General features: G+C 43.4%; 1 protein-coding gene across 5 annotated transcripts in view; it reads right to left on the minus strand.

The window, feature by feature from the left end:
- Positions 1-26,324, minus strand: part of CDK14 (cyclin dependent kinase 14) — a 551,260-nt gene that overhangs the window by 206,434 nt on the left and 318,502 nt on the right. For all 5 annotated transcript variants that reach the window (XM_056519057.1, XM_056519056.1, XM_056519058.1 and 2 more), the window contains one exon: positions 5,122-5,215. In XM_056519057.1, the coding sequence (XP_056375032.1) occupies positions 5,122-5,215 (94 nt within the window). The remainder of the gene's footprint in view (positions 1-5,121; positions 5,216-26,324) is intronic.

Consider the following 26,324-nt stretch of genomic DNA (forward strand, 5'->3'; position numbering starts at 1 on the left):
TTTGGATGACATTTTGGTGGCTTAAGAACCAATTACCAGATTTCCAGAGAGTCATGGTCTCAACGGAGTGCCACACACTCCATCACTCCTTTGAGTGGACCCTTACAGTCTCGGATCCCCCTGTGGCAGGTTCCATAAATCCATGAGTGACCGACCGGTTCCTACCTACACTCTGTTTTCAGGGTGGAGTGGGGGGTGGATGCCCCGGGTGGGTCAGGATATATAGTGCCTGGTATGACTTGCTCTGATTGCTGGTGGGTTACGCACAGATCATACCTTTTATTCTAACATTATGTTACTTGCAGTTTATGGCGTAATTCTGCAATATATAATGCAGAACTCTACTAATGCCCTTTGGGTCATGAAGATGACCTGTTATCTCATTACCTTTGCCCTCCATATTATATTTTCATTAAGAGGACCCATTATTTTATCACCTGTGCCCTTTATACATATTTTTTCCTTTATTTTATTCTGATAATTGATTTTCATTGTTAATTTCTCCCATTTATTTTGATTTATATTTCTTTCCTTTTTTGCCATCTGTTCTTCTTCTTCCCTGACCTAGCATGAAGATGCACTTCTCTCTGAACAGAGATGCGCATGGGCATGTGTGGTGTCCTGGTACTGTATTTCATACTGTACCTTGTGTGCTGGGTCCCCAAAATCAGAGTTCCTTGGTACCATTGGGGTCCGCTTGCTGAGATAACCCCTAGTCACCTCATCGTTCTTTAATTTTATGTGTTACATTTATATAATTAGTGTGGTGTATTGATATATTTATAGTGTCTGCAGGACCTTAGGTCACATGACTAATGTTTCTACTGTGATGGTATGCTAAAGGACCTTCCAGGTCACGTGAGTGGTCACATGTTCTACCATAATCCTTTGTGTAAAGGACTGACAGTTGGGATGAACCAATCAGCTCAAGGCCAGCCCCTGCCCATATAAGGGAGCTGCCAGCCAATCCTCGCTCTCTTGGGTTCCTCCGGACTAGCAGAGAGAGGAGATCCGTGTGACTTACAAGACAAAACCAGGCCTGAAGTCTAACAATCCCGCAACTTACTAACCGTGAGTTACTAAATCAAATCCCCGCTAAAGCTTGCGTGACTGCTGGACCTAAAACCAATCCCCTAAATCCAGCGGAACAGCGTAAATCAATCTCCAGAGCTTATACTCACAAGGTCCCAACCAACTGTCAGGATCCTCATAGACTGTACAAAGACTGTTCCTGTTTTACCTCTGCATAAAATCTACAGTAAAGTTTCCTATAGTTTTCTGAATCTCCTGTTGTGGAAAATCCTTTATTCCTCCTTATTGTCCTTGGGACGGGTGGCGATAGGAAAAGTATATATTGAGGAGCCCTCACCCTGGCGTCACGACAGTTAAGGGTTAGACCAGCACCCTTTCACAAGGCACAGCTACACCCCATATTCCCTATACCCCCTCAAGCTTACCACACATGGTTTAGAGAGACCGGTGTTCCTTGTGATATCAAGCACGTCAGTCCGGTAATGTGACTACTGACCACATGATGGATGACGCTTTTACTCTGACCATGTATCACATGACTGCGCTTTTGGCTCACTGGATTTAACACGGAAGCGCCGACCATGGCGCCATGCGGATGATCTCCTGCACGCTGCTTTTGTTTACAAACACCGGCTGGTAAGAATAATATGCCACGACTCCTTCCCGCCCTACATATTAAATTTGGATGATTGTCAGCTGTTACAATTATATATACTATGGATGTTTTTAATGTTTATATCACTATTGTCACTCTGCACTTATGTTTCACTATTGTATCACGGTTGGATACCTGTACTGTATCCCTTATTCTATCCCTTACATTTGAGAATTTTATATTATCATGCGCTGGTCACTTTAATTGCGCATTATGTATGCTAATGATTTGTTTACATGACTATGTCTATTTAAACTGCTATGGATCACTTGCACTTTGACTTGAAAATGGTGATGTGAGACCACAGAAACGTTGTCCATTTTTTAGCTTGATTAAAATTTCCCTTTTGCAGCCGTTTCCATTTACATATACAGAGGGGATCAAAAGTTTGGGCACCCCAGGTAAAAATTTGTATTAATGTGCATAAAGAAGCAAAGGAAAGATGGAAAAATCTCCAAAAGGCATCAAATTACAGATTAGACATTCTTATAATATGTCAACAAAAGTTAGATTTTATTTCCATCATTTACACTTTCAAAATAACAGAAAAGAAAAAAATAGTTTTTTCAAAAGTTTGGGCACCCTGCAGAGTTAATATCTTGTACTGTCCCCTTTGGCAAGTATCACAGCTTGTAAATGCTTTTTGTAGCCAGCCAAGAGTCTTTCAATTCTTGTTTGAGGTATCTTTGCCCATTCTTCCTTACAAAAGTCTTCCAGTTCTTTGAGATTTCTGGGCTGTCACGGACTGCTCTTTTAAGGTCTATCCATAGATTTTCAATTATGTTGAGGTCAGGAGATTGTGAAGGCCATGGCAAAACCTTCAGTTTACGCCCCTTGATGTAATCCCCCTTGGATTTTGAGGTGTGTTTAGGATCATTATCCATTTGTAGAAGCCATCCTCTCTTTATCTTCAGCTTTTTCACAGATGGCATCAAGTTAGCATCCAAAATTTGCTTAAATTTTATTGAATCCATTTTTCCTTCTACTCGTGAGATGTTCCCTGTGCCACTGGCTGCAATACAACCCCAAAGCATGATTGATTCAACTCCATGCTTAACAGTTGGACAGAGGTTCTTTTAATTAAATTATGGTCCCCTTCAGGCTTGTCTATATGTTCATTTGCAAAGTTCAAACGCTGATTTTTGTGGTGATGATGTAGAAGAGGTTTTCTTCTGATGACTCTTCCATGAAGACCATATTTGTACAAGTATCTCTTTGTAGTGGAATAGTGTACCACAACTCCAGCGTCTGCCAGATCTTTCTGGAGGGATTGTGCAGTCAAACATGGGTTTTGAATTGTTTTTCTCACAATCCTGCGAGCTGTTCTGTCTGATATTTTTCTTGGTCTTCCAGATCTTGCTTTAACTTCCACTGTTCCTGATGACTGCCATTTCTTAATTACATACCGAACAGAGGATATTGACATCTGAAAACGTTTTGCTATCTTCTTATAGCCTTTTCCAGCTTTGTGAGCGTCAACTATTTTCAGTTTCAGATTTCTAGACAACTGCTTAGAAGAACCCATGGTGCTGATTGTTGGGGCAAGGTCAGATGAGTCTGGGCATTTAAAACCTTTGAGATTGACATCACCTGGTCTTCCCGGATGATGATTGAGAACAATCCATGACACTGGCAGGTCTCAGCTTTGCAAAGGGGACAGTACAAGATATTAACTCTGCAGGGTGCCCAAACTTTTGCAGATGCCATTTTTTTGTTTTCTGTTATTTTGAAAGTGTAAATGATGGAAATAAAATCTAACTTTTGTTGACATATTATAAGAATGTCTAATCTGTAATTTGATGCCTTTTGGATATTTTTCCATCTTTCCTTGGCTTCTTTATGCACATTAATACAAATTTTTACCTGGGGTGCCCAAACTTTTGATCCCCACTGTATATATATATATATATATATATATATATATATATATACGGTATATACACACACACACACAACAAAAACTCACAACACTACTTTTCACTATCCATGTATGGTGCCTGCGTCCCGGACCCGATTAAAGTCCACTCAGTATATACACACGATGACGCAACACTCTCCATTGGTGAAAAAAAGTCAAAAAATGTATTTGCTCACATTACAGCAACGTTTCTGTCCTCTAACAGGACCGTTTTCAAGCTTGAAAATGGTCCTGTGAGAGGAAAGAAACATTGCTGTATATAATGTTAGTCCATTAAAAAAGGTATTACAAGATACCGCAACATTTTTTGATTTGCAACTGCATCACTGGACTAATACGGCTACTCAAATTTACTAATATATATATATATATATATATATATATATATATATATACACACACACACACATAATATACAATATAAATATAATTGACTATATATATATATATATATATTATACACACAAAATATATAATGTAAATAATGTACAATATAAATATAATTGACATTTTTATATATATATATATATTATACACACACACAAAATATATAATATAAATAATGTACAATATAAATATAATTGGCAATATATATATATATATATAAAATTGACATTATATATATATATATATATATATATGTAAAAAAAAAAATATATATATACATATATATATATATTATACACACACACAAAATATATAATATAAGTAATGTACAATAGAAATATAATTGACACATTCCCTTGAAGGTTCTCTTGATCAGATTATTCATTGCCTATAGGAGTATTTCTGTCTATATGAGGCAGTAGATAGTAGTGATGCAGCTAAGATATTTTATGTAGTTTATTTGGATATAAAAATACAACAAGGAACGTACCATTGACAGCTCATACAAAATGAATAAGTTCAGCAGGGGGTGACAGGAGTAAAGAGAATATGACATTTTTTGTTGCTTTCCTCAGGGGTGATTGGGGACGGTAAAAATAAGGCAGAAAGTATTCAGAAAAAGAAACAAAGAATATAAAAAATAAATAAAAAAGATTTAAAAAAATTACTGGGACTATTCTCTTAAGCAGTGTTTCCCAACCAGGGTGCCTCTAGCTGTTGCAAAACTACAACTCCCAGCATGCCCGGACAGCCGCTGGCTGTCCGGGCATGCTGGGAGTTGTAGTTTTGAAACAGCTGGAGGCACCCTGGTTGGGAAACACTTCTCTACCACGATGGTAGTTGTGATATTTTTGCTAAAAAAAATAAATAAAAAATGTCTAACAAAATAACAAAATAAAAATTCCCATTCATTGTCCGTCATCCCCACATCCGGAAGTTTATTATTTATCGTCTGTCATATTTAATGTGACAGGAACAAGAACACCGGAGGAATACATTTCCAGCAGCCTCATGCGTGTTGTCTATATGAAAACCATAAACATCTACATCTGGGGGAAAATGTCGATCTTGCATCTCATGAATAGTAAATGACATCAACGCAGGATAACAAAAAATAAAAAAAACTCACCAGAAATATTCGTTCCAGTTGGTCCTGGATGTCTTTCATTCCCGGAAAGGCAGCGACTCCCTGCATCATTTCTATGAATATGCATCCTACTCCCCTGTCATTGGAAGAAAAATTGAGATTCATAAATGTGATCGCCAATTACGTTTTTTTTTGCAGAACAGCGCAATATCATCTTGCGGACCCCCTACTGAGTTTATATATATATATATATATATATATATATATATATATATATATATATACACACACACACACACACACACACACACACACACACACACCGTATATACTCGAGTATAAGCCGAGTTTTTCAGCACGATTTTTCGTGCTGAAAACGCCCCCCTCGGCTTATACTCGAGTGAACTCTCCGCCTGTCAATCCCTTCTCAGTGGTCTTCAACCTGCGGACCTCCAGGTGTTGCAAAACTACAACTCCCAGCAAGCCCGGACAGCCATCGGCTGTCCGGGCATGCTGGGTGTTGTAGTTTTGAAACCTCTGGAGGTCCGCAGGTAGAAGACCACTGTGGCCTTCGTCATCATCCAGCCCCCCCCCCTTTTGTTTTGTACTCACCTCCCCTCGGCGGGACGTTAAGGTGAGCTGGTCCGGGCCATCTATGCTGCAGGGACCGTCCAGTGGGGAGGGTTAGTCGTTGCGGGCTGTCCATTTTCACCGGGGGGGTGACCCCCTTCTCCGCGCTATAGCCCCGGCCCCGGAGTAGTGACGTTGCCTTGACGACGACGCACAGGGAAGTTCATGCGCAACGTCCCAGCTCACCCGAACGTCCCGCACCCGCAGAGGGGAGGGGAGTACAAAAGAAAAGGGGGGAGGGCTGGATGATGACGAAGGCCGCAGTGGTCTTCAACCTGCGGATCTCCAGAGGTTTCAAAACTACAACTCCCAGCATGCTGTCCGGGCATGCTGGGAGTTGGAGTTTTGCAACATCTGGAGGTCCGCAGGTTGAAGTCCACTGATGAAGGGATTGACAGGCGGTGATGATGAAGGGGGGTGATGACGGGGTCTGGATGATTACTGGGGGGGGGGGGGGATGATGTATTCACTCTGTTTAACATGGGGAAAGGGGGGGGCAAAAGGGTCTCAGGGCCCACCCATAGTCCTATTCTTTTTCAAAAAAGTATAAAGTGTCACGATGCCGGCTGGCAGGTAGTGGATCCTCTGTGCCAGAGAGGGATTGGCGTGGACCGTGCTAGAGGATCGGTTCTAAGTCACTACTGGTTTTCACCAGAGCCCGCCGCAAAGCGGGATGGTCTTGCTGCGGCGGTAGTGACCAGGTCGTATCCCCTAGCAACGGCTCAACCTCTCTGGCTGCTGAAGATAGGCGCGGTACAAGGGAGTAGACAGAAGCAAGGTCGGACGTAGCAGAAGGTCGGGGCAGGCAGCAAGGATCGTAGTCAGGGGCAACGGCAGAAGGTCTGGAATCACAGGCAAGGAACACACAAGGAACGCTTTCACTGGCACTAGGGCAACAAGATCCGGCGAGGGAGTGAAGGGGAAGTGAGGTGATATAGGGAAGTGCACAGGTGTAAACACTAATTGGAACCACTGCACCAATCAGCGGTGCAGTGGCCCTTTAAATCGCAAAGACCCGGCGCGCGCGCGCCCTAGGGAGCGGGGCCGCGCGCGCCGGGACAGAACTGACGGGGAGCGAGTAAGGTACGGGAGCCGGGGTGCGCATCGCGAGCGGGCGCTACCCGCATCGCGAATCGCATCCCGGCCGGAGGTGGTAACGCAGCGCCCCGGGTCCGTGGAACCGACCGGGGCGCTGCAGTGAGGGAAGTGTAGCGAGCGCTCCGGGGAGGAGCGGGGACCCGGAGCGCTCGGCGTAACAGTACCCCCCCCCTTGGGTCTCCCCCTCTTCTTGGGGCCTGAGAACCTGAGGATCAGACTTTTGTCCAGGATATTGTCCTCAGGTTCCCAGGACCTCTCTTCTGGACCACAACCCTCCCAATCCACTAAAAAAAAAGTTCTTCCCCTGACCTTTTTAGAGGCCAAAATCTCTTTAACAGAGAAGATGTCCGAGGAGCCGGAAACAGGAGTGGGAGGAACAGATTTAGGAGAAAAACGGTTGAGGATGAGAGGTTTAAGAAGAGAGACGTGAAAGGCATTAGGGATACGAAGAGAAGGAGGAAGAAGAAGTTTGTAAGAGACAGGATTAATTTGACACAAAACTTTAAAAGGACCAAGATAGCGTGGTCCCAACTTATAGCTCGGGACACGGAAACGGACATATTTAGCGGAGAGCCATACCTTGTCTCCAGGGGAAAAAATGGGAGGAGCTCTTCTTTTCTTATCTGCGAATCTCTTCATGCGAGAAGAAGCCTGTAAGAGAGAATTTTGGGTCTCTTTCCATATGGTGGAAAGATCACGAGAAATTTCATCCACAGCGGGCAGACCAGAGGGCAAGGGGGTAGGGAGGGGGGGAAGAGGGTGACGGCCGTACACCACGAAAAACGGAGATTTGGAGGAAGATTCAGAGATTCTGAAATTATACGAGAATTCGGCCCAAGGTAGAAGATCTGCCCAGTCATCCTGGCGGGAGGAAACAAAATGTCGTAAATAGTCACCCAAGATCTGGTTAATTCTCTCTACTTGTCCATTGGATTGAGGATGGTATGCAGAAGAAAAATTTAATTTAATCTTGAGTTGTTTACAGAGAGCCCTCCAGAATTTAGACACAAATTGGACGCCTCTATCCGAGACGATCTGTGTAGGCAACCCGTGAAGACGAAAAATGTGTACAAAAAATTGTTTAGCCAACTGAGGCGCTGAAGGAAGACCAGGAAGAGGGATGAAATGTGCCATTTTGGAGAATCGATCAACGACCACCCAAATAACAGTGTTGCCATGGGATGGGGGTAAGTCAGTAATAAAATCCATACCAATCAGAGACCAAGGTTGTTCGGGGACAGGTAGAGGATGAAGAAAACCAGCGGGCTTCTGGCGAGGAGTCTTATCCCGGGCACAGATAGTGCAGGCTCGCACAAAGTCCACCACATCAGTCTCTAGAGTCGGCCACCAATAGAAGCGAGAGATGAGTTGCACAGATTTCTTGATGCCCGCATGACCTGCGAGATGGGAGGAGTGACCCCATTTGAGGATCCCAAGGCGTTGGCGTGGAGAAACAAAGGTCTTTCCTGGAGGAGTTTGCCTGATGGAGGCTGGAGAAGTGGAAATCAGGCAGTCAGGAGGAATGATGTGTTGAGGAGAGAGTTCAATTTCAGAGGCATCTGAGGAACGAGAGAGAGCATCGGCCCTAATGTTTTTATCAGCAGGCCGAAAGTGAATTTCAAAATTAAATCGGGCAAAGAACAGAGACCACCTGGCCTGACGAGGATTCAGCCGTTGGGCAGACTGGAGGTAGGAGAGGTTCTTGTGATCGGTGTAAATAATAACTGGAAATCTTGATCCCTCCAGCAGATGCCTCCATTCCTCAAGTGCTAATTTAATGGCTAGAAGCTCTCGATCCCCGATGGAGTAGTTCCTCTCCGCCGGAGAGAAGGTCCTGGAAAAAAAACCACAAGTAACAGCATGCCCGGAAGAGTTTTTTTGTAGAAGGACAGCTCCAGCTCCCACTGAGGAGGCATCAACCTCCAATAGGAAGGGTTTAGATGGGTCAGGTCTGGAGAGCACGGGAGCCGAAGAAAAGGCAGACTTGAGTCGTTTAAAGGCGTCTTCCGCTTGAGGAGGCCAAGACTTGGGATCGGCATTTTTTTTTGTTAAAGCCACAATAGGAGCCACAATGGTAGAAAAATGTGGAATAAATTGCCTGTAATAATTGGCGAACCCCAAAAAACGTTGGATGGCACGGAGTCCGGAGGGGCGTGGCCAATCTAAGACGGCAGAGAGTTTATCTGGGTCCATTTGTAGTCCCTGGCCAGAGACCAAGTATCCTAGAAAAGGAAGAGATTGGCATTCAAACAGACATTTCTCTATTTTGGCATAGAGTTGATTATCACGAAGTCTCTGAAGAACCATACGGACATGCTGGCGGTGTTCTTCAAGATTGGCAGAAAAAATCAGGATATCGTCCAGATATACAACAACACAGGAGTATAGTAGATCACGAAAAATTTCATTAACAAAGTCTTGGAAGACGGCAGGGGCGTTGCATAGACCAAAGGGCATGACCAGATACTCAAAGTGTCCATCTCTGGTGTTAAATGCCGTTTTCCATTCATCCCCCTCTCTGATGCGGATGAGATTATAAGCACCTCTTAAGTCCAGTTTGGTAAAAATATGGGCACCTTGGAGACGATCAAAGAGTTCAGAGATGAGGGGTAGGGGGTAGCGGTTCTTAACCGTGATTTTATTAAGACCGCGGTAGTCAATGCAAGGACGTAGAGAGCCATCTTTTTTGGACACAAAGAAAAATCCGGCTCCGGCAGGAGAGGAGGATTTACGGATAAAGCCCTTTTTTAAATTTTCTTGGACGTATTCAGACATGGCAAGAGTCTCTGGGACGGACAGAGGATAGATTCTGCCCCGGGGTGGAGTAGTGCCCGGGAGGAGGTCAATGGGACAATCATAAGGCCTGTGAGGAGGTAGAGTCTCAGCTTGTTTTTTGCAAAAAACGTCCGCAAAGTCCATATAGGCCTTAGGGAGACCGGTTACATGAGGAAGCACAGGGACACGGCAAGGTTTACTGGGAACCGGTTTTAAGCAGTCCTTGGAACAAGAGGGCCCCCAACTCTTGATCTCCCCAGTGGACCAATCCAGGATTGGGGAATGGAGTTGAAGCCAGGGAAGTCCAAGAAGGATTTCAGAAGTGCAATTGGGGAGGACCAACAGTTCAATCCTCTCGTGATGAGATCCGATGCACATTAGAAGGGGCTCCGTGCGGAAACGTATAGTACAGTCCAATCTTTCATTGTTTACACAATTGATGTAGAGGGGTCTGGCGAGACTGGTCACCGGGATGTTGAACCTGTTGACGAGAGAGGCTAAGATGAAATTTCCTGCAGATCCAGAGTCCAAGAAGGCCACAGCAGAGAAGGAGAAGGCAGAGGCAGACATCCGCACAGGCACAGTAAGACGTGGAGAAGCAGAGTAGACATCAAGGACTGTCTCACCTTTGTGCGGAGTCAGCGGACGTCTTTCCAGGCGGGGAGGACGGATAGGACAATCCTTCAGGAAGTGTTCGGTACTAGCACAGTACAGGCAGAGATTCTCCATGCGGCGTCGTGTCCTCTCTTGGGGTGTCAGGCGAGACCGGTCGACCTGCATAGCCTCCACGGCGGGAGGCACAGGAACAGATTGCAGGGGACCAGAGGAGAGAGGAGCCGGGGAGAAGAAACGCCTCGTGCGAACAGAGTCCATATCCTGGCGGAGCTCCTGACGCCGTTCGGAAAAACGCATGTCAATGCGAGTGGCAAGATGGATGAGTTCATGTAGGTTAGCAGGGATTTCTCGTGCGGCCAGAACATCTTTAATGTTGCTGGATAGGCCTTTTTTAAAGGTCGCGCAGAGTGCCTCATTATTCCAGGATAATTCTGAAGCAAGGGTACGGAACTGTACGGCATACTCGCCAACGGAAGAATTACCCTGGACCAGGTTCAACAGGGCAGTCTCAGCAGAAGAGGCTCGGGCAGGTTCCTCAAAGACACTTCGAATTTCCGAGAAGAAGGAGTGTACAGAGGCAGTGACGGGGTCATTGCGGTCCCAGAGCGGTGTGGCCCAAGCCAGGGCTTTTCCAGACAGCAGGCTGACTACGAAAGCCACCTTAGACCTTTCAGTGGGGAACTGGTCCGACATCATCTCCAAGTGTAATGAACATTGGGAAAGAAAGCCACGGCAAAACTTAGAGTCCCCATCAAATTTATCCGGCAAGGATAGTCGTATTCCAGAAGCGGCCACTCGCTGCGGAGGAGGTACAGGAGCTGGCGGAGGAGATGATTGCTGGAGCTGTGGTAGTAACTGTTGTAGCATAACAGTCAGTTGAGACAGCTGTTGGCCTTGTTGCGCAATCTGTTGTGACTGCTGGGCGACCACCGTGGTGAGGTCAGCGACAACTGGCAGAGGAACTTCAGCGGGATCCATGGCCGGATCTACTGTCACGATGCCGGCTGGCAGGTAGTGGATCCTCTGTGCCAGAGAGGGATTGGCGTGGACCGTGCTAGAGGATCGGTTCTAAGTCACTACTGGTTTTCACCAGAGCCCGCCGCAAAGCGGGATGGTCTTGCTGCGGCGGTAGTGACCAGGTCGTATCCCCTAGCAACGGCTCAACCTCTCTGGCTGCTGAAGATAGGCGCGGTACAAGGGAGTAGACAGAAGCAAGGTCGGACGTAGCAGAAGGTCGGGGCAGGCAGCAAGGATCGTAGTCAGGGGCAACGGCAGAAGGTCTGGAATCACAGGCAAGGAACACACAAGGAACGCTTTCACTGGCACTAGGGCAACAAGATCCGGCGAGGGAGTGAAGGGGAAGTGAGGTGATATAGGGAAGTGCACAGGTGTAAACACTAATTGGAACCACTGCACCAATCAGCGGTGCAGTGGCCCTTTAAATCGCAAAGACCCGGCGCGCGCGCGCCCTAGGGAGCGGGGCCGCGCGCGCCGGGACAGAACTGACGGGGAGCGAGTAAGGTACGGGAGCCGGGGTGCGCATCGCGAGCGGGCGCTACCCGCATCGCGAATCGCATCCCGGCCGGAGGTGGTAACGCAGCGCCCCGGGTCCGTGGAACCGACCGGGGCGCTGCAGTGAGGGAAGTGTAGCGAGCGCTCCGGGGAGGAGCGGGGACCCGGAGCGCTCGGCGTAACATAAAGCAAAATAAAAATTAAGATTTATGATTGGTAAAGGCAGTAAAAACTGGAGCCAATTAGTATTTTTTCTGCATTGGAAATATAAAAAAAAATAAAAATAAAAATTTTTTAAAATTGTATAGTCATTAAAAAAATGAATATACAAATAAATATAGTAGTAATAAAAATAGTAATTGGAGCTAATCAGCTTTTCTTCTGCATTGGAGATGTTAAAAAATCAAAACACACACCTTTTTCCACCCCGCCCCCCTCCCCACAAAAAAATAAAAATACATATATATATATACACACACACACATATATATATTAAATGTATGTACCATGTTTAATAAATTGCTCATTCACAATTATTGGTATATGCAGTAATAACTAAATATAAAAGCAAACATACCGTAATAATAATAATAAACACTGACAACAATAATGATAATAACACTGACAATAACAATAATAATTATTATTATAAAATTAAATTAAATTAAAACTAGCAAATTTGCTTTTTTTTCTGCATTGGAATTTATTTTTAAACAACGCACACACTTTTTTTTACAATAAAGTATAAGTTCCAAGGGAAAAAAAAAAAAAAAATATATATATATATATATATATATATATATATATATATAGGCAACTTTATGTTCAATAAATTGATTATTTACAATTATTGATGTATGCAGTAAAAACTAAAATAAAAAAAAAATGATTATTATAATTATTATTATTAATAATAATAATAATAATAATAAATGTTAAAAATAAAAACTGAAAAAAACTTTCTGTTTTTCTACGTTGGAAATGCTGGGCTATACATATAGGTCTATATTTTTTTGCAGAATGCAGAATTTCCACGGTGCTCCGAGAACACAGAATTCCGCTGCAATTCAGCTGAAATGTTGCAGGAATTCCGCAATTCTGTTAAGTAACCTTTGCGGAACGGAATTTGTGTGGAATGGTGAAGATTCAGCAGTTTTAAAAATAGCGTAAGACACACACTTTTTTAAAAATTTTATTTCTTTACAATAAGTACAAGTTCCAGGGCGGAAAAAACTGAACAAAAAAAACATGTTCAATAAATTGATAATTGGCGATTATTGATGTATGTGGTAATAACTATATAAATATAATAACACTGGTCTATACAGTGGTCCCTCAAGTTACAATATTAATCGGTTCCAGGACGACCATTGTATGTTGAAACCATTGTATGTTGAGACCAGAACTCTATGGAAACCTGGTAATTGGTTCTGAAGCCACCAAAATGTCATCCAAAAAATAGGAAAAAGTGAGGATTAAAGAAAAATAAGTAGATAACTAATATAGATAATGCAAATCCTTACATATAAAAGTAATAAAGATCTGCTGGGAGCTGTAATCACTGTCTATGTCAGTGTTTCCCAACCAGGGTGCCTCCAGCTGTTGCAAAACTACAACTCCCAGCATGCCCGGACAGCCAACGGCTGTCCGGGCATGCTGGGAGTTGTAGTTTTGCAACAGCTGGAGGCTCCCTGGTTGGGAAACAATGGTTTATGTAGAGGACAGGAGCTTCTTCAGGGTCCTATACAGTACACACAGTGTCCCAAATGGAGCCGCCCTTACTTGGTGTCCAAAAGAGCAGCTAACCCTGGCACAGGTAAGGAGTAGTACAGAACTTGTAGTTCCTCCCTGTACTGTAGGGGGGCGCTACCTGACAGCCAGTCAGTGCATGCACTTCAGTAATACAGGTGATTTACCAGTAAAATGCCCATTCTGATTGGTCAGTTCCTCCAGTTGTGACACATTTCATAGATCTGGTCTGTCCATAACATTGTACGTTGAGTCTGGTTTCAAGTTACGATGGTCCAGAAAAAAAACATTGTATGTTGAAACTATTGTATGTTGAGGCCATTGTAAGTTGAGGGATCACTGTACAGACAACGGCTGTCCGGGACATGCTGGGAGTTGTAATTTTGCAGCAGCTGGAGGCACCCTGGTTGGGAAACACTGTGCTGAAATATATCTGCATATTTTTTAAAGATTTTATGATTGTTTTTTTCTTGTAATAACTTGAGCTCCTAAGTATATTTTGGAATGAACCATTAATTCATTTCTCTCCAAATATTTTGATAGATGGTTGGATAAAAGCCAAGGTTTACTAATCAATTGGTCCGACTAAAGTAAATTGGAATATTGGTGATTATATGTAATGTTGGGTGTCCCGGCTGATTACCGGAGGAGCCGCATTGATTAATCTGCCAGTCATCATTTTCCCACCTTAGAGATCTATTACTCAGAAAGAGCCACAATAAATCTTCGTCAATTCTTCTATAATCAAGAATGAAAACAAGTTCCCCGGAAAAAAAATGAACTTCTAGAACTTTCATTACCAGATGGAATTGTAATTTACCAGGGAGACTTGTGCAGTCACAGCCTAGAGATCTAAGGGTAGAAAAATGTTGTCACCGAGACTATAAATACCGGGAATACCAGGTCAGAATTAAAGGGACAGCGCAGTATATTGTCCTACAATCAGGACTTAGTAATTACAAGTGTCCACTCCTATCTCTTGTGTGACAGAAGGAATCCTGGAGACGGAGCAGCCGGATAGATCAGCTTTGTTACATTATTGTAAATCATACATTCATTTTGTATAGTTTAATCTGATACAATATAACATGGTATGAGAGATAGATATGAAATAGATAGATGAGATAGATAGATATGAGATAGATAGATATGAGATAGATAGATATGAGATAGATAGATAGATATGAGATAGATAGATAGATAGATATGAGATAGATAGATAGATAGATAGATAGATATGAAATAGATAGATGAGATAGATAGATATGAGATAGATAGATAGATATGAGATAGATAGATAGATATGAGATAGATAGATATGAGATAGATAGATAGATAGATATGAGATATAGATAAGAGATAGATAGATAGATATGAGATAGATAGTTATGAGATAGATATATAGATAGAAATGAGATAGATAGATATGAAATAGATATGAGATAGATAGATAGATAGATAGATAGATATGAGATAGATAGATATGAAATAGATAGATGAGATAGATATGATATAGATAGATAGATAGATATGAGATAGATAGATATTAGATAGATAGATAGATATGAGATAGATAGATAGATAGATATGAGATAGATATGAAATAGATATGAGATAGATAGATAGATATATAGATAGATATGAGATAGATAGATATGAGATAGATAGATATGAAATAGATATGAGATAGATAGATAGATAGATATGAGATAGATAGATGAGATAGATAGACGGATATGAGATAGATAGATAGATAGATAGATAGATATGAGATAGATAGATAGATATGAGATATAGATATGAGATAGATAGATAGATAGATATGAGATAGATATATAGATAGATATGAGATAGATAGATATGAAATAGATATGAGATAGATAGATAGATAGATATATAGATAGATATGAGATAGATAGATATGAAATAGATAGATGAGATAGATATGAGATAGATAGATAGATAGATATGAGATAGATAGATAGATTTTAGATAGATAGATAGATATGAGATAGATAGATAGATAGATATGAGATAGATATATAGATAGATAGATAGATATGAAATAGATATGAGATAGATAGACAGATATGAGATAGATAGATAGATATGAGATAGATAGATATGAGATATAGATATGAGATAGATAGATAGATAGATATGGGATAGATATATAGATAGATATGAGATAGATATGAAATAGATATGAGATAGATAGATAGATATATAGATAGATATGAGATAGATAGATATGAAATAGATAGATATGAGATAGATAGATAGATAGATATGAGATAGATAGATATGAGATAGATATGAGATAGATATGAGATAGACAGATAGATAGATAGATATGAGATAGATAGATAGATAGATAGATAGATATGAGATAGATATGAGATAGATAGATAGATATGAGATAGATAGATATGAGATAGATATGAGATAGATATGAGATAGATAGATAGATAGATATGAGATAGATAGATAGATATGAGATAGATATGAGATAGATATGAGATAGATATGAGATAGATATGAGATAGATAGATATGAGATAGATATGAGATAGATATGAGATAGATATGAGATAGATAGATAGATAGATAGATAGATAGATAGATATGAGATAGATAGATAGATAGATATGAGATAGATATGAGATAGATAGATATGAGATAGATATGAGATAGATATGAGATAGATAGATAGATAGATATGAGATAGATATGAGATAGATATGAGATAGATATGAGATAGATAGATAGATATGAGATAGATATGAGATAGATAGATATGAGATAGATATGAGATAGATATGAGATAGATAGATAGATATGAGATAGATAGATAGATAGATATGAGATAGATAGATAATGGGGGGAATTCATAAAGAGTGGTCTAGGTGAACGTCTTTTTACCCCATTAATTCATGTGGTGGAAACGGTGTACCTGCACTAGATCTTTCTTAGGGTGGGTTCACACTACGTTTTGTCCCATACGGGAGCGCATACGGCAGGAGGGAGCTAAAACCTCGCGCTCCCGTATGTAACCGTATGCGCTCCCGTATGCCATTCACTTCAATGAGCCGACCGGAGTGAAACGTTCGGTCCGGTCGGCTCATTTTTGCGCCGTATGCGCTTTTACAACCGGACCTAAAACCGTGGTCAACCACGGTTTTAGGTCCGGTTGTAAAAGCGCATACGGCGCAAAAATGAGCCGACCGGACCGAACGTTTCACTCCGGTCGGCTCATTGAAGTGAATGGCATACGGGAGCGCATACGGTGACATACGGGAGCGCGAGGTTTTAGCTCCCTCCTGCCGTATGCGCTCCCGTATGGGACAAAACGTAGTGTGAACCCACCCTTACATAGAAGAATTCAATACCGGCACCAGTAACCTATTTAAACAGCTCATATGTCAGAGTGGTATCAGAGGGGGGTGCTGAGGTGCGTTCCTGCGGCTGTTGGTGTTCGTGGTGCAAGCGTAAAAACAGAGAAGAGACAGTCCGTACTAGTATAGGAGAAATAATACGCTGCACTCACCAGACTTCCAACGAAAGTGTCTTCTTTATTGATATAAGATAAAACACGCCAGCAGGTACAGCGGGAGAGCGGGCACACAGGCAAGCGGGGGGAGTGGTCGCTCTCCCGCTGTACCTGCTGGCGTGTTTTATCTTATATGAATAAAGAAGACACTTTCGTTGGAAGTCTGGTGAGTGCAGCGTATTATTTCTCCTATACCTGCACTAGATCTATTACATGGTGCAGGGTAAGTGATAAATCTGGTGCTGATCACATTCCTTACTTCAGTACGGTCGTCACGCCCCCTCCCATAGACATGAATGGAGGGGGCGTGGCATGATCTGAATGCAGGTGCTGCAAGGAGATCGCGGGGGGTCTCAGCAGCGGGCCCCCAGCGATCAGGCATCTTATCCCCTATCCTTTGGATAAGGGATAAAATGTTTTTGCCCAGAATACCCCTTTAAGAACTTGTTAAACAAAGACTACTGATAAGTAAATGTATAAGTCAGTATTTTGGGAAGGAACCTCAGGCCAGTGTCATGTATAACGTATATGGAGAAATTAGAAAATTGCAAAAAAATAATTTGTCAGTAGCAAAGGATCGGGTGCATTATACCCCCGACTCCTAATCCATTATCTGTGTAGAGAAACTTTATTCCATTGTTCACCAAGTGACCTTCATTAATCTCCTTGATGTGCCCCGATCCTGGAGAATATGGTGAATGTGCTAAACTATCTGGTAAGGATAAGTGAACCTGCTAAACGTCTGTGGGAAACGCATGATAAGACTCCAAAACCCAACACACTACAGCTGGATGATTTGTGGGGACCGCACTAATGGCATCTTAAAGTGCATACACTAGGGGGCACCATAGATTTTGGATAAGGTGTTGCACGCGAAATTTTGGAGCTGGCTAACATCACAACATCATGTTCAGCAGAACCTGAAGTAAGGTGAGGTGCGTAAGTAAAGGAGTCTGATCTGGGGTCTGAACTTCATTATATGTCTGGTCCAGGGTTTTATTAAATATGGGGTCTGGGGTCCAAATTTGTTTAAGGGCGGAGCCTGGGGTTTGAATCCATTTAGGTGTCTTGTTTATTGTCTAGGGTGTGAATGTATTTAGGTGCCGGGTCTTGAGTCTGAATTTTGTTAGGTGTTTGGTCTGGATTGGCCCTTGGTGGTGTGATGCAGTAGAGCCAAACACAGAGTCTTAAAGGGGTACTCCCGAGGAAAACTTTTTTTTTTAATCAACTGGTGCCAGAAAGTTAAACAGATTTGTAAATCACTTCTATTAAAAAAAATCTTAATCCTTCCAGTACCTTTTAGGGGCTGTATACTAAAGAGAAATCCAAAAAAGAAATGCATTTCCTCTGATGTCATGACCACAGTGCTCTCTGCTGACCTCTGCTGTCCATTTCATGAACTATCAAGAGCAGGAAAAAATCCCCATAGCAAACATATGCTTCTCTGGGCAGTTCCTAAAATGGACAGCAGAGGTCAGCAGAGAGCACTGTAGTCATGACATCAGAGGAAATGCATTTCTTTTTTGGATTTCTCTTTAGTATACAGCCCCTAAAAAGTACTGGAAGGATTAAGATTTTTTTAATAGAAGTGATTTACAAATCTGTATAACTACAATAGTTTCAACATACGATGGTCTTTTCTGGACCATTGTAAGTTGAAACCAGACTCAACATACAATGTACAGACAGTCCAGATCTGTGAAACGTGTCAATGGCCAAAAGAACTGACCAATCAGAATGGGCAATTTACTGATAAAACACCCTGTATTACTGAAGCGTATGCACTGACTGATGTCTGGTAGCGCCCCCTACAGTACAGGGAGGTATTACATGTTCTGTACTCTTTACCTGTACCAGGGTTACCTGCTTCTTTGGACACCAGGTGAGGGCGGCTCAATGTTACTTTTTTAGGACATTTAGTTTACTGTACAGGACCTGGAATAAGCTCCTGTCCTCTACATAGACCATTGTTTCCCAAGCAGGGAGCCTCCAGCTGTTGCAAAACTACAACTCCCAGCATGCCCGGACAGCCTTTGGCTGTCCGGGCATGCTGGGACTTGTAGTTTTGCAACAGCTGGAGGCTCCCTGCTTGGGAAACACTGACATAGACAGTGATTTACAGCTCCCAGCAGATATTTCTTACTTTTATATGTAAGGATTTGGTTTATCTATATTGTTATCTCCTTATTTTTCTTTAATCATCACTTTTATCTATTTTTGGATGACATTTTGGTGCCTTTAGAACCAATTACCAGGTTTCCATCGAGTTCTGGTCTCAACATACGATGGTTTCAACATACAATGGTCGCCCCGGAACCAATTAATATTGTAACTTGAGGGACCACTGTACTTGTGAAAACTTTCCTCAACAAACTATATGACATCGGTACATTCTTCCTCTTGAAGGCCACAATTGGTGCTGGTCTCTTACTTATGGAGCTGCAAATATACTAATCCTTTATTGTAAAGAACACAATTAAAGGGGAACTCCGGTGGAAAACTTTTTTTTTTTAACCCCTTAAGGACCCAGCCAATTTTCGCTGTAGGACACGGCCATTTTTTTTGCACATCTGACCACTGTCATTTTAAACATTAATAACTCTGGGATGCTTTTACCTTTCATTCTGATTCAGAGATTGTTTTTTCGTGACATATTCTACTTTATGTTAGTGGTAAAATTTCGTCGACACTTGCATCATTTCTTGGTGAAAAATTCCAAAATTTGATGAAAAAATTGAAAATTTTGCATTTTTTTAACTTTGAAGCTTTCTGCTTATAAGGAAAATGAATATTCCAAATAAATTATATATTGATTCACATATACAATATGTCTACTTTATGTTTCCATCATAAAGTTGATATGTTTTTACTTTTGGAAGAGATCAGAGGGCTTTAAAGTATAGCAGCAATTTTCCAATTTTTCACAAAATTTTCAAAATCGAAAATTTTCAGGGACCAGTTCTGTTTTGAAGTGGATTTGAAGGGTCTTCTTATTAGAAATACCCCATGACCCCATTATAAAAAGTGCACCCCTCAAAGTATTCAAAATGACATTCAGTAAGTGTGTTAACCCTTTGGGTGTTTCACAGGAATAGCAGCAAATTGAAAGAGAAAATTCAAAATCTTCATTTTTTACACTCGCATGTTCTTGTAGACCCAGTTATTGAATTTTTACAAGGGGTAAAAGGAGAGAAATCTTCCTAAAATGTGTAACGTAATTTCTCTCGAGTAAGAAAATACCTCATATGTGTATGTCAAGTGTACGGCGGGCGCAGTAGAGGGCTCAGAAGGGAAGGAGCGACAGTGGGATTTTGGAGAGTGAGTTTTTCTGAATTGGTTTTTGGGGGCATGTCGCATTTAGGAAGCCCCTATGGTGCCAGAACAGCAAAAAAAAAAACCACATGGCATACTATTTTGGAAACGACACCCCTCAAGGCACGTAACAAGGAGTCCAGTGAGCCTTAACACCCCACAGGTGTTTGACGACTTTTCGTGAAAGTTGGATGTGTAAATGATTTTTTTTTCCACTAGAATGCTAGTTTTCCCTCAAATTTTTTTTTTTTACAAGGGGTAATAGTACAAAATGCCCCCCAAAATTTGAAACCCCATCTCTTCTGAGTATGGAAATACCCCATGTGTGGATGTCAAGTGCTCTGCTGGCGCACTACAATGCTCAGAAGAGAAGGAGCACCATTGAGCTTTTGGAAAAAAAATTGTTTGGAATGGAAGTCAGGGGCCATGTGCGTTTACAAACCCCCCCCGTGGTGCCAGAACAGTGGAACCCCCCACATATGACCCTATTTTGGAAACTACACCCCTCACAGAATTTAATAAGGGGTGCAGTGAGCATTTACACCCCACTGGCATTTGACAGATCTTTGGAACAGTGGGCTGTGCAAATGAAAAATTACATTTTTCATTTTCATGGACCACTGTTCCAATAATCTGTCAGACACCTGTGGGGCGTAAATGCTCACTGTACCCCTTATTACATTAAGTGAGGGGTGTAGTTTCCAAAATGGGGTCACATGTGGGTATTTATTTTTTGCGTATATGTCAGAACCGCTGTAAAATCAGCCACCCCTGTGCAAATCACCAATTTAGACCTCAAATGTACATGGTGCGCTCTCACTCCTGAGTCTTGTTGTGCAGAGAGCACTGTGTTCCAAAAATTTCCTCTGTAGCATTCAGCAGCTAATAATTTGTAAAATGGTGCTCAGTCAAGGTAGTGTCAAAATGACACCCTCTAAAATGGAAGATGGGGGTGACATGGCTTCCTTCATCACCATACAAGAGACTATTGGGTTATTGGCTGAACAAACACTTAAAGGGGGACTCCGTTTGGACTCAAACTGAACAAACTGTTCAGAACATTGGAGCCGGAAGCTCATGATGTTATAGCCCCGCCCCCTCATGACATAACACCCCGCCACCTCAATGCAAGTCTATGGGAGGGGGCGTGACGGCTGTCACGCCCCCTCCCATAGACTTGCATTGAGGGGGCAGGGTGTGACATCATGAGGGGGCGGGGCTATAACGTCACGAGCTTCCGGCTCCAACGTTCTGAACAGTTTGTTCCAAACGCTGAGCAGCGGAGTCCAAACTTGTCGACACATTGGATTTCCACTGATCGTTCCTTTTGTTCTTCAAGAGAAAAGCCACTGCCAGGGGAGTCTGGCCATGGCTTAGGCCTCCTCTCTCAACTGAGAACACATTAACTTTTGCCCACGCACAGGGCCGCCGTCAGGGGGGTACAGACAGTACACAAGTACCCGGGCCCGCTGCGTTGCCTATGTGGGGGCATTATAACCTAATTGGGGCATTGTTACCTAACTGAGGGCATTGCCTATGTGGGGGCATTATTACTTAACTGGGGGCATTATTACTCAACTGGGGACACTACCTACCCGGGGGCATGACCTACATGGGGGAACTATCTATAGGGGTCACTATATACTGGGGGCATTACCTACCTGAGGGCACAACTTACCAGGGACCACTACCTACTGGGGCCACTTATTACTGGGGGCACTACCTACTGGAGGCATTATAGGAGGGGGTCCTGGCCTAAAGCTGTGTAAGGGGCCAAATTTCTGATGGCAGCCCTGCCCACGCCCAACGTTCAAGTGTATGATGGGATCGGGAGAAATAGCTGTAGGGCAAATAAAGGTTCAGCTGATGGCTATTGAAGGTCTACGGCCACCTTTAGATAGAGAGAGCCTCCACATACATGGGAGGTGTACATGTACAGTGGTCCCTCAACATACGATGGTAATTCGTTCCAAACGACCCATCGTTTGTCGAATCCATCGTATGTTGAGGGATCCGTGCAATGTAAAGAATAGGAAGCTGTACTTACCTGTCCCCGCCGCTCCGCACCAGGTCCTCACCGCTCCCGCTGCTGTTCCAGGGGCTCCCGATGCTGTGCCGCTGCTCTGCTATCTTCTTCGCGATCCTCCGGTGTCTTGCGCATCTTCTGCAGGGTCCGGGCCTCGCTTTCTGGTGACGTTATTACGCTGCTTCGCCGGCGCAGCGTGCGTAGTGACGTAATAACGACGCCGGAAAGCGAGGCCCGGACCCTGGAGAAGATGCGCAAGACACCGGAGGATCGCGAAGTGGACCCGGAGCATCGGGAATAGGTAAGTGAACCTGCTGGGGCACATTACACTGCTATCCGACAGCAGCTTAAGCATTTTGCGCTGCCGGACAGCAGTTAATGCGATGGCCCCGACATATAAAAGCATCGTATGTCGATGCTGACATCAACATGCGATGGCCTCTGAGAGGCGATTGTATGTCGATTTTATCATATGTCGGGAACATCGTAGGTCGGGGGGTTACTGTAATGTAAGGCATTGCACACCAGGTTAAAGGGTTACTCCGCTGGAAAACATTTTTCTTTTTAAATCAACTGATGCCAGAAAGTTAAACAGATTTGTAAATCACTTCTATTTAAAAATCTTAATCCTTCCAGTACTTATCAGCTGCTGAATACTAGAGAGGAAATTGTTTTCTTTTTTAATTTCCTTTCTATCTGACCACAGTGCTCTCTGCTGACACCTCTGTCCATATCAGGAACTGTCCAGAGCAGGAGAGGTTTTCTATGGGGATTTGCTTCTACTCTGGACAGTTCCTAAAATGGAAAGAGGTGTCAGCAGAGAGCACTGTGATCAGATAGAAAGGAAAATCAAAAAGAAAATAACTTCCTGTGGAGCATACAGCTGCTAATTAGTCCTGGAAGGATTAAGATTTTTAAATAGAAGTAATTTACAAATCTGTTTAACTTCCTAGCACTAGTAAAGGGGTACTCCGCCCCTAGACATCTTATCCCCTATCCAAAGGATAAGATGTCAGATCCCCGGGGTCCCGCTGCTGGGGACCCCTGGGATCGCTGCTGCAGCACCCCGCTATCATTACTGCGCAGAGCGAGATCGCTCTGCACGTAATGACGGGCAATACAGGGGCCGGAGCATCGTTACATCACGGCCCCGCCCCTCGTGACGTCACGGCCCGCCCCCGTCAATACAAGTCTATGGGAGGGGCATGGCGGTCGTCACACCCCCTGCCACAGACTTGCATTAAGGGGACGGGCCGTGATGTCATGATGGGCGGAGCCATGACGTCACGCTGCTCCGACCCCTGTATCGCCCGTCATTACGCTCTGTGCAGTAATGATGGCGGTGTGCCGCAGCGGCGATCCCCGGGGTCCCCAGCAGCGGGACCGCGGCGATCTAACATCTTATCCCCTATCCTTTGGATAGGGGATAAGATGCCAGGGGCGGAGTACCCCTTTAAGGCACTGCTTTGTGTCCTATAGTTGTCATACAGTTGTATAGGAGACCTCCTTACATCATAGTTTGGGTGATCAATTCATTTTAAGAAACTGCACCATTTCTTTGTTCATTATCTTATAATTGTCAGTCTGCAGATGTCACATTTCGTAGACATATATTGAGCAAATTGATCAACGTATTGGAATTTAGCAGCGTATTTTCAATAAGACGTCCTTCTGATTTAACATGCATGGTCTCGCGTACACAAAAAAAATCGCGGTTTCGCCTTCTCTCTGGAAGTGACATTGATTAAAACCTGACTTGCATTCTTCATATGCTTTGTTCTACCCGCGCTGATAAACATCCTAATAATTTAGCTCAATCTCTCGGGGAGACAAATATAATTACGAGAGATGTCGGCCACTGATTGGTAAAATTACATGGCCAAACAAAGGCGGAAAAAAAAAAAGAAATATGAAAAAAATGAGAACATTCATAGGAGGATATATGAGATTTCATACACTTATATTGTTAACCTTTGCTTCTGGACATGCTATTGTGTTTGTGAATAAACTCGAGTGTTATTTATTAGTTTTGTTTAATTATATCTTTTGTAATTTTTTTTTAAATGAATTTTATTGTTGTAAAAGTATTTCAAGAAAATAATTTGTTGTCTGCTTCTGGATAGATAAAGAGTCTTGTCGAGAGATGTCCAATACACAGTATTAAAGTTTTATTGAATTATATGTTCATATATATATATTATGTACCGTATTTTCCGCCGTATAAGACGCACTTTTTCTTCCCCAAATCTGGGGGGGGGGGAAGTTGGTGCGCCTTATACGGTGAATACACACCTATCGCGGCAGTCCCTGCAGCCATCAACGGCCAGGACCCGCGGCTAATACAGGACATCACTGATCGCGGTGATGCCCTGTATTAACTCTTCAGACGCGGCGATCAAAGCTGACCGCCGCGTCAGAAGCGAAAATAACACTAACCCGGCTGCTCAGTCAGGCTGTTCGGGACCACCGCGGTGAAATAGTGACGTCCCGAACAGCTTACAGGACACCGGGAGGGACGTTACCTTCCTCCTCGGTGTCTGCTCCGTGCCGGGATCCCCTGCATGGCCGGCGCTCTCCTTCGTCGTCATCCAATAGGAGCAGTGTGCGGAGCGGCGTGCGGAGCGACGTGATGACGGCGACGGAGAGCGTGGATCCCGGGGAAGAAGACGTCCGGAGCGTCGGGGACACCACGGGGACGCGGCGACAGCGATGGAGCGACATCCAGGACAGCGGTGACGGTCCGGAGTGGCGGGGACACGTGAGTATTACCTCCTATACCAGTGGTCTTCAACCTGCGGACCTCCAGATGTTGCAAAACTACAACTCCCAGCATGCCCGGACAGCCGTTGGCTGTCCGGGCATGCTGGGAGTAGTAGTTTTGCAACATCTGGAGGTCCGCAGGTTGAAGATCACTGTTGGGTGCAGAATCTTTTTTTCTAGATTTTGCACCTTTAAAGGGGTACTCCGCTCCTAGACATCTTATCCCCTATCCAAAGGATAGGGGATAAGATGTTAGATCGCCGCGGTCCCGCTGCTGGGGACCCCGGGGATCGCCGCTGCGGCACCCCGCTATCATGACTGCGCAGAGCGAGTTCGCTCTGTGCGTAATGACGGGCGATACAGGGGCCGGAGCAGCGTGATGTCATGGCTCCGCCCCTCATGACATCACGTCCCGTCCCCTTAATGCAAGTCTATGGCAGGGGGCGTGGCACGCCCCCTTCCCATAGACTTGTATTGACGGGGCGGGCCGTGACGTCACGAGGGGCGGAGCCGTGACGTAACGATGCTCCGGCCCCTGTATTGCCCGTCATTATGTGCAGAGCGATCTCGCTCTGCGCAGTAAAGATAACGGGGTGCTGCAGCAGAGATCCCCGGGGTCCCCAGCAGCGGGACCGCGGCGATCTAACATCTTATCCCTTATCCTTTGGATAGAGGATAAGATATCTAGGGGCGGAGTACCCCTTTAAAATTGGGTGCGTCTTATATGCCGGTGTGTCATATATGGCGAAAAATATGGTATATATATATATATATATATATATATATATATATATATATATATATATATATATACACACATATATATGTTTTATCCATTCAATGGCTTAAAAAGCTCCAAAATTCATCCATTGTGCAACTTTGAGTACTCGTATGTAATCAAGACATGGGACAAGTCCATGCTTTGTTTATATATTGGTACTGTACCCCAAGGGCATGCTTACTATACCACAGGCTACAAAGCTGCAATGGGAACCCTGGTTAGAGAGAGAACCCATTTCAGGTTGGCATTGTCCCCATTTTATTGAGTGGTAAGATGGGATGTAGTCTCCAAAAGTGTTTCACTCCTCGCAAACATGGAAATGGAAACAAGTGGAAAATTGTACTTGAGTCATAAGATTGGGTTTCCACAGGTAAGGAACAGGTTCGGATCCAAAAAGAACCAGATTTTTATTGTTCCTTTAGGGTCTCCTTTACCCAT

Source organism: Hyla sarda, chromosome 5, assembly GCF_029499605.1.
Source record: "Hyla sarda isolate aHylSar1 chromosome 5, aHylSar1.hap1, whole genome shotgun sequence".
Classification (NCBI taxonomy): Eukaryota; Metazoa; Chordata; class Amphibia; order Anura; family Hylidae; genus Hyla; species Hyla sarda.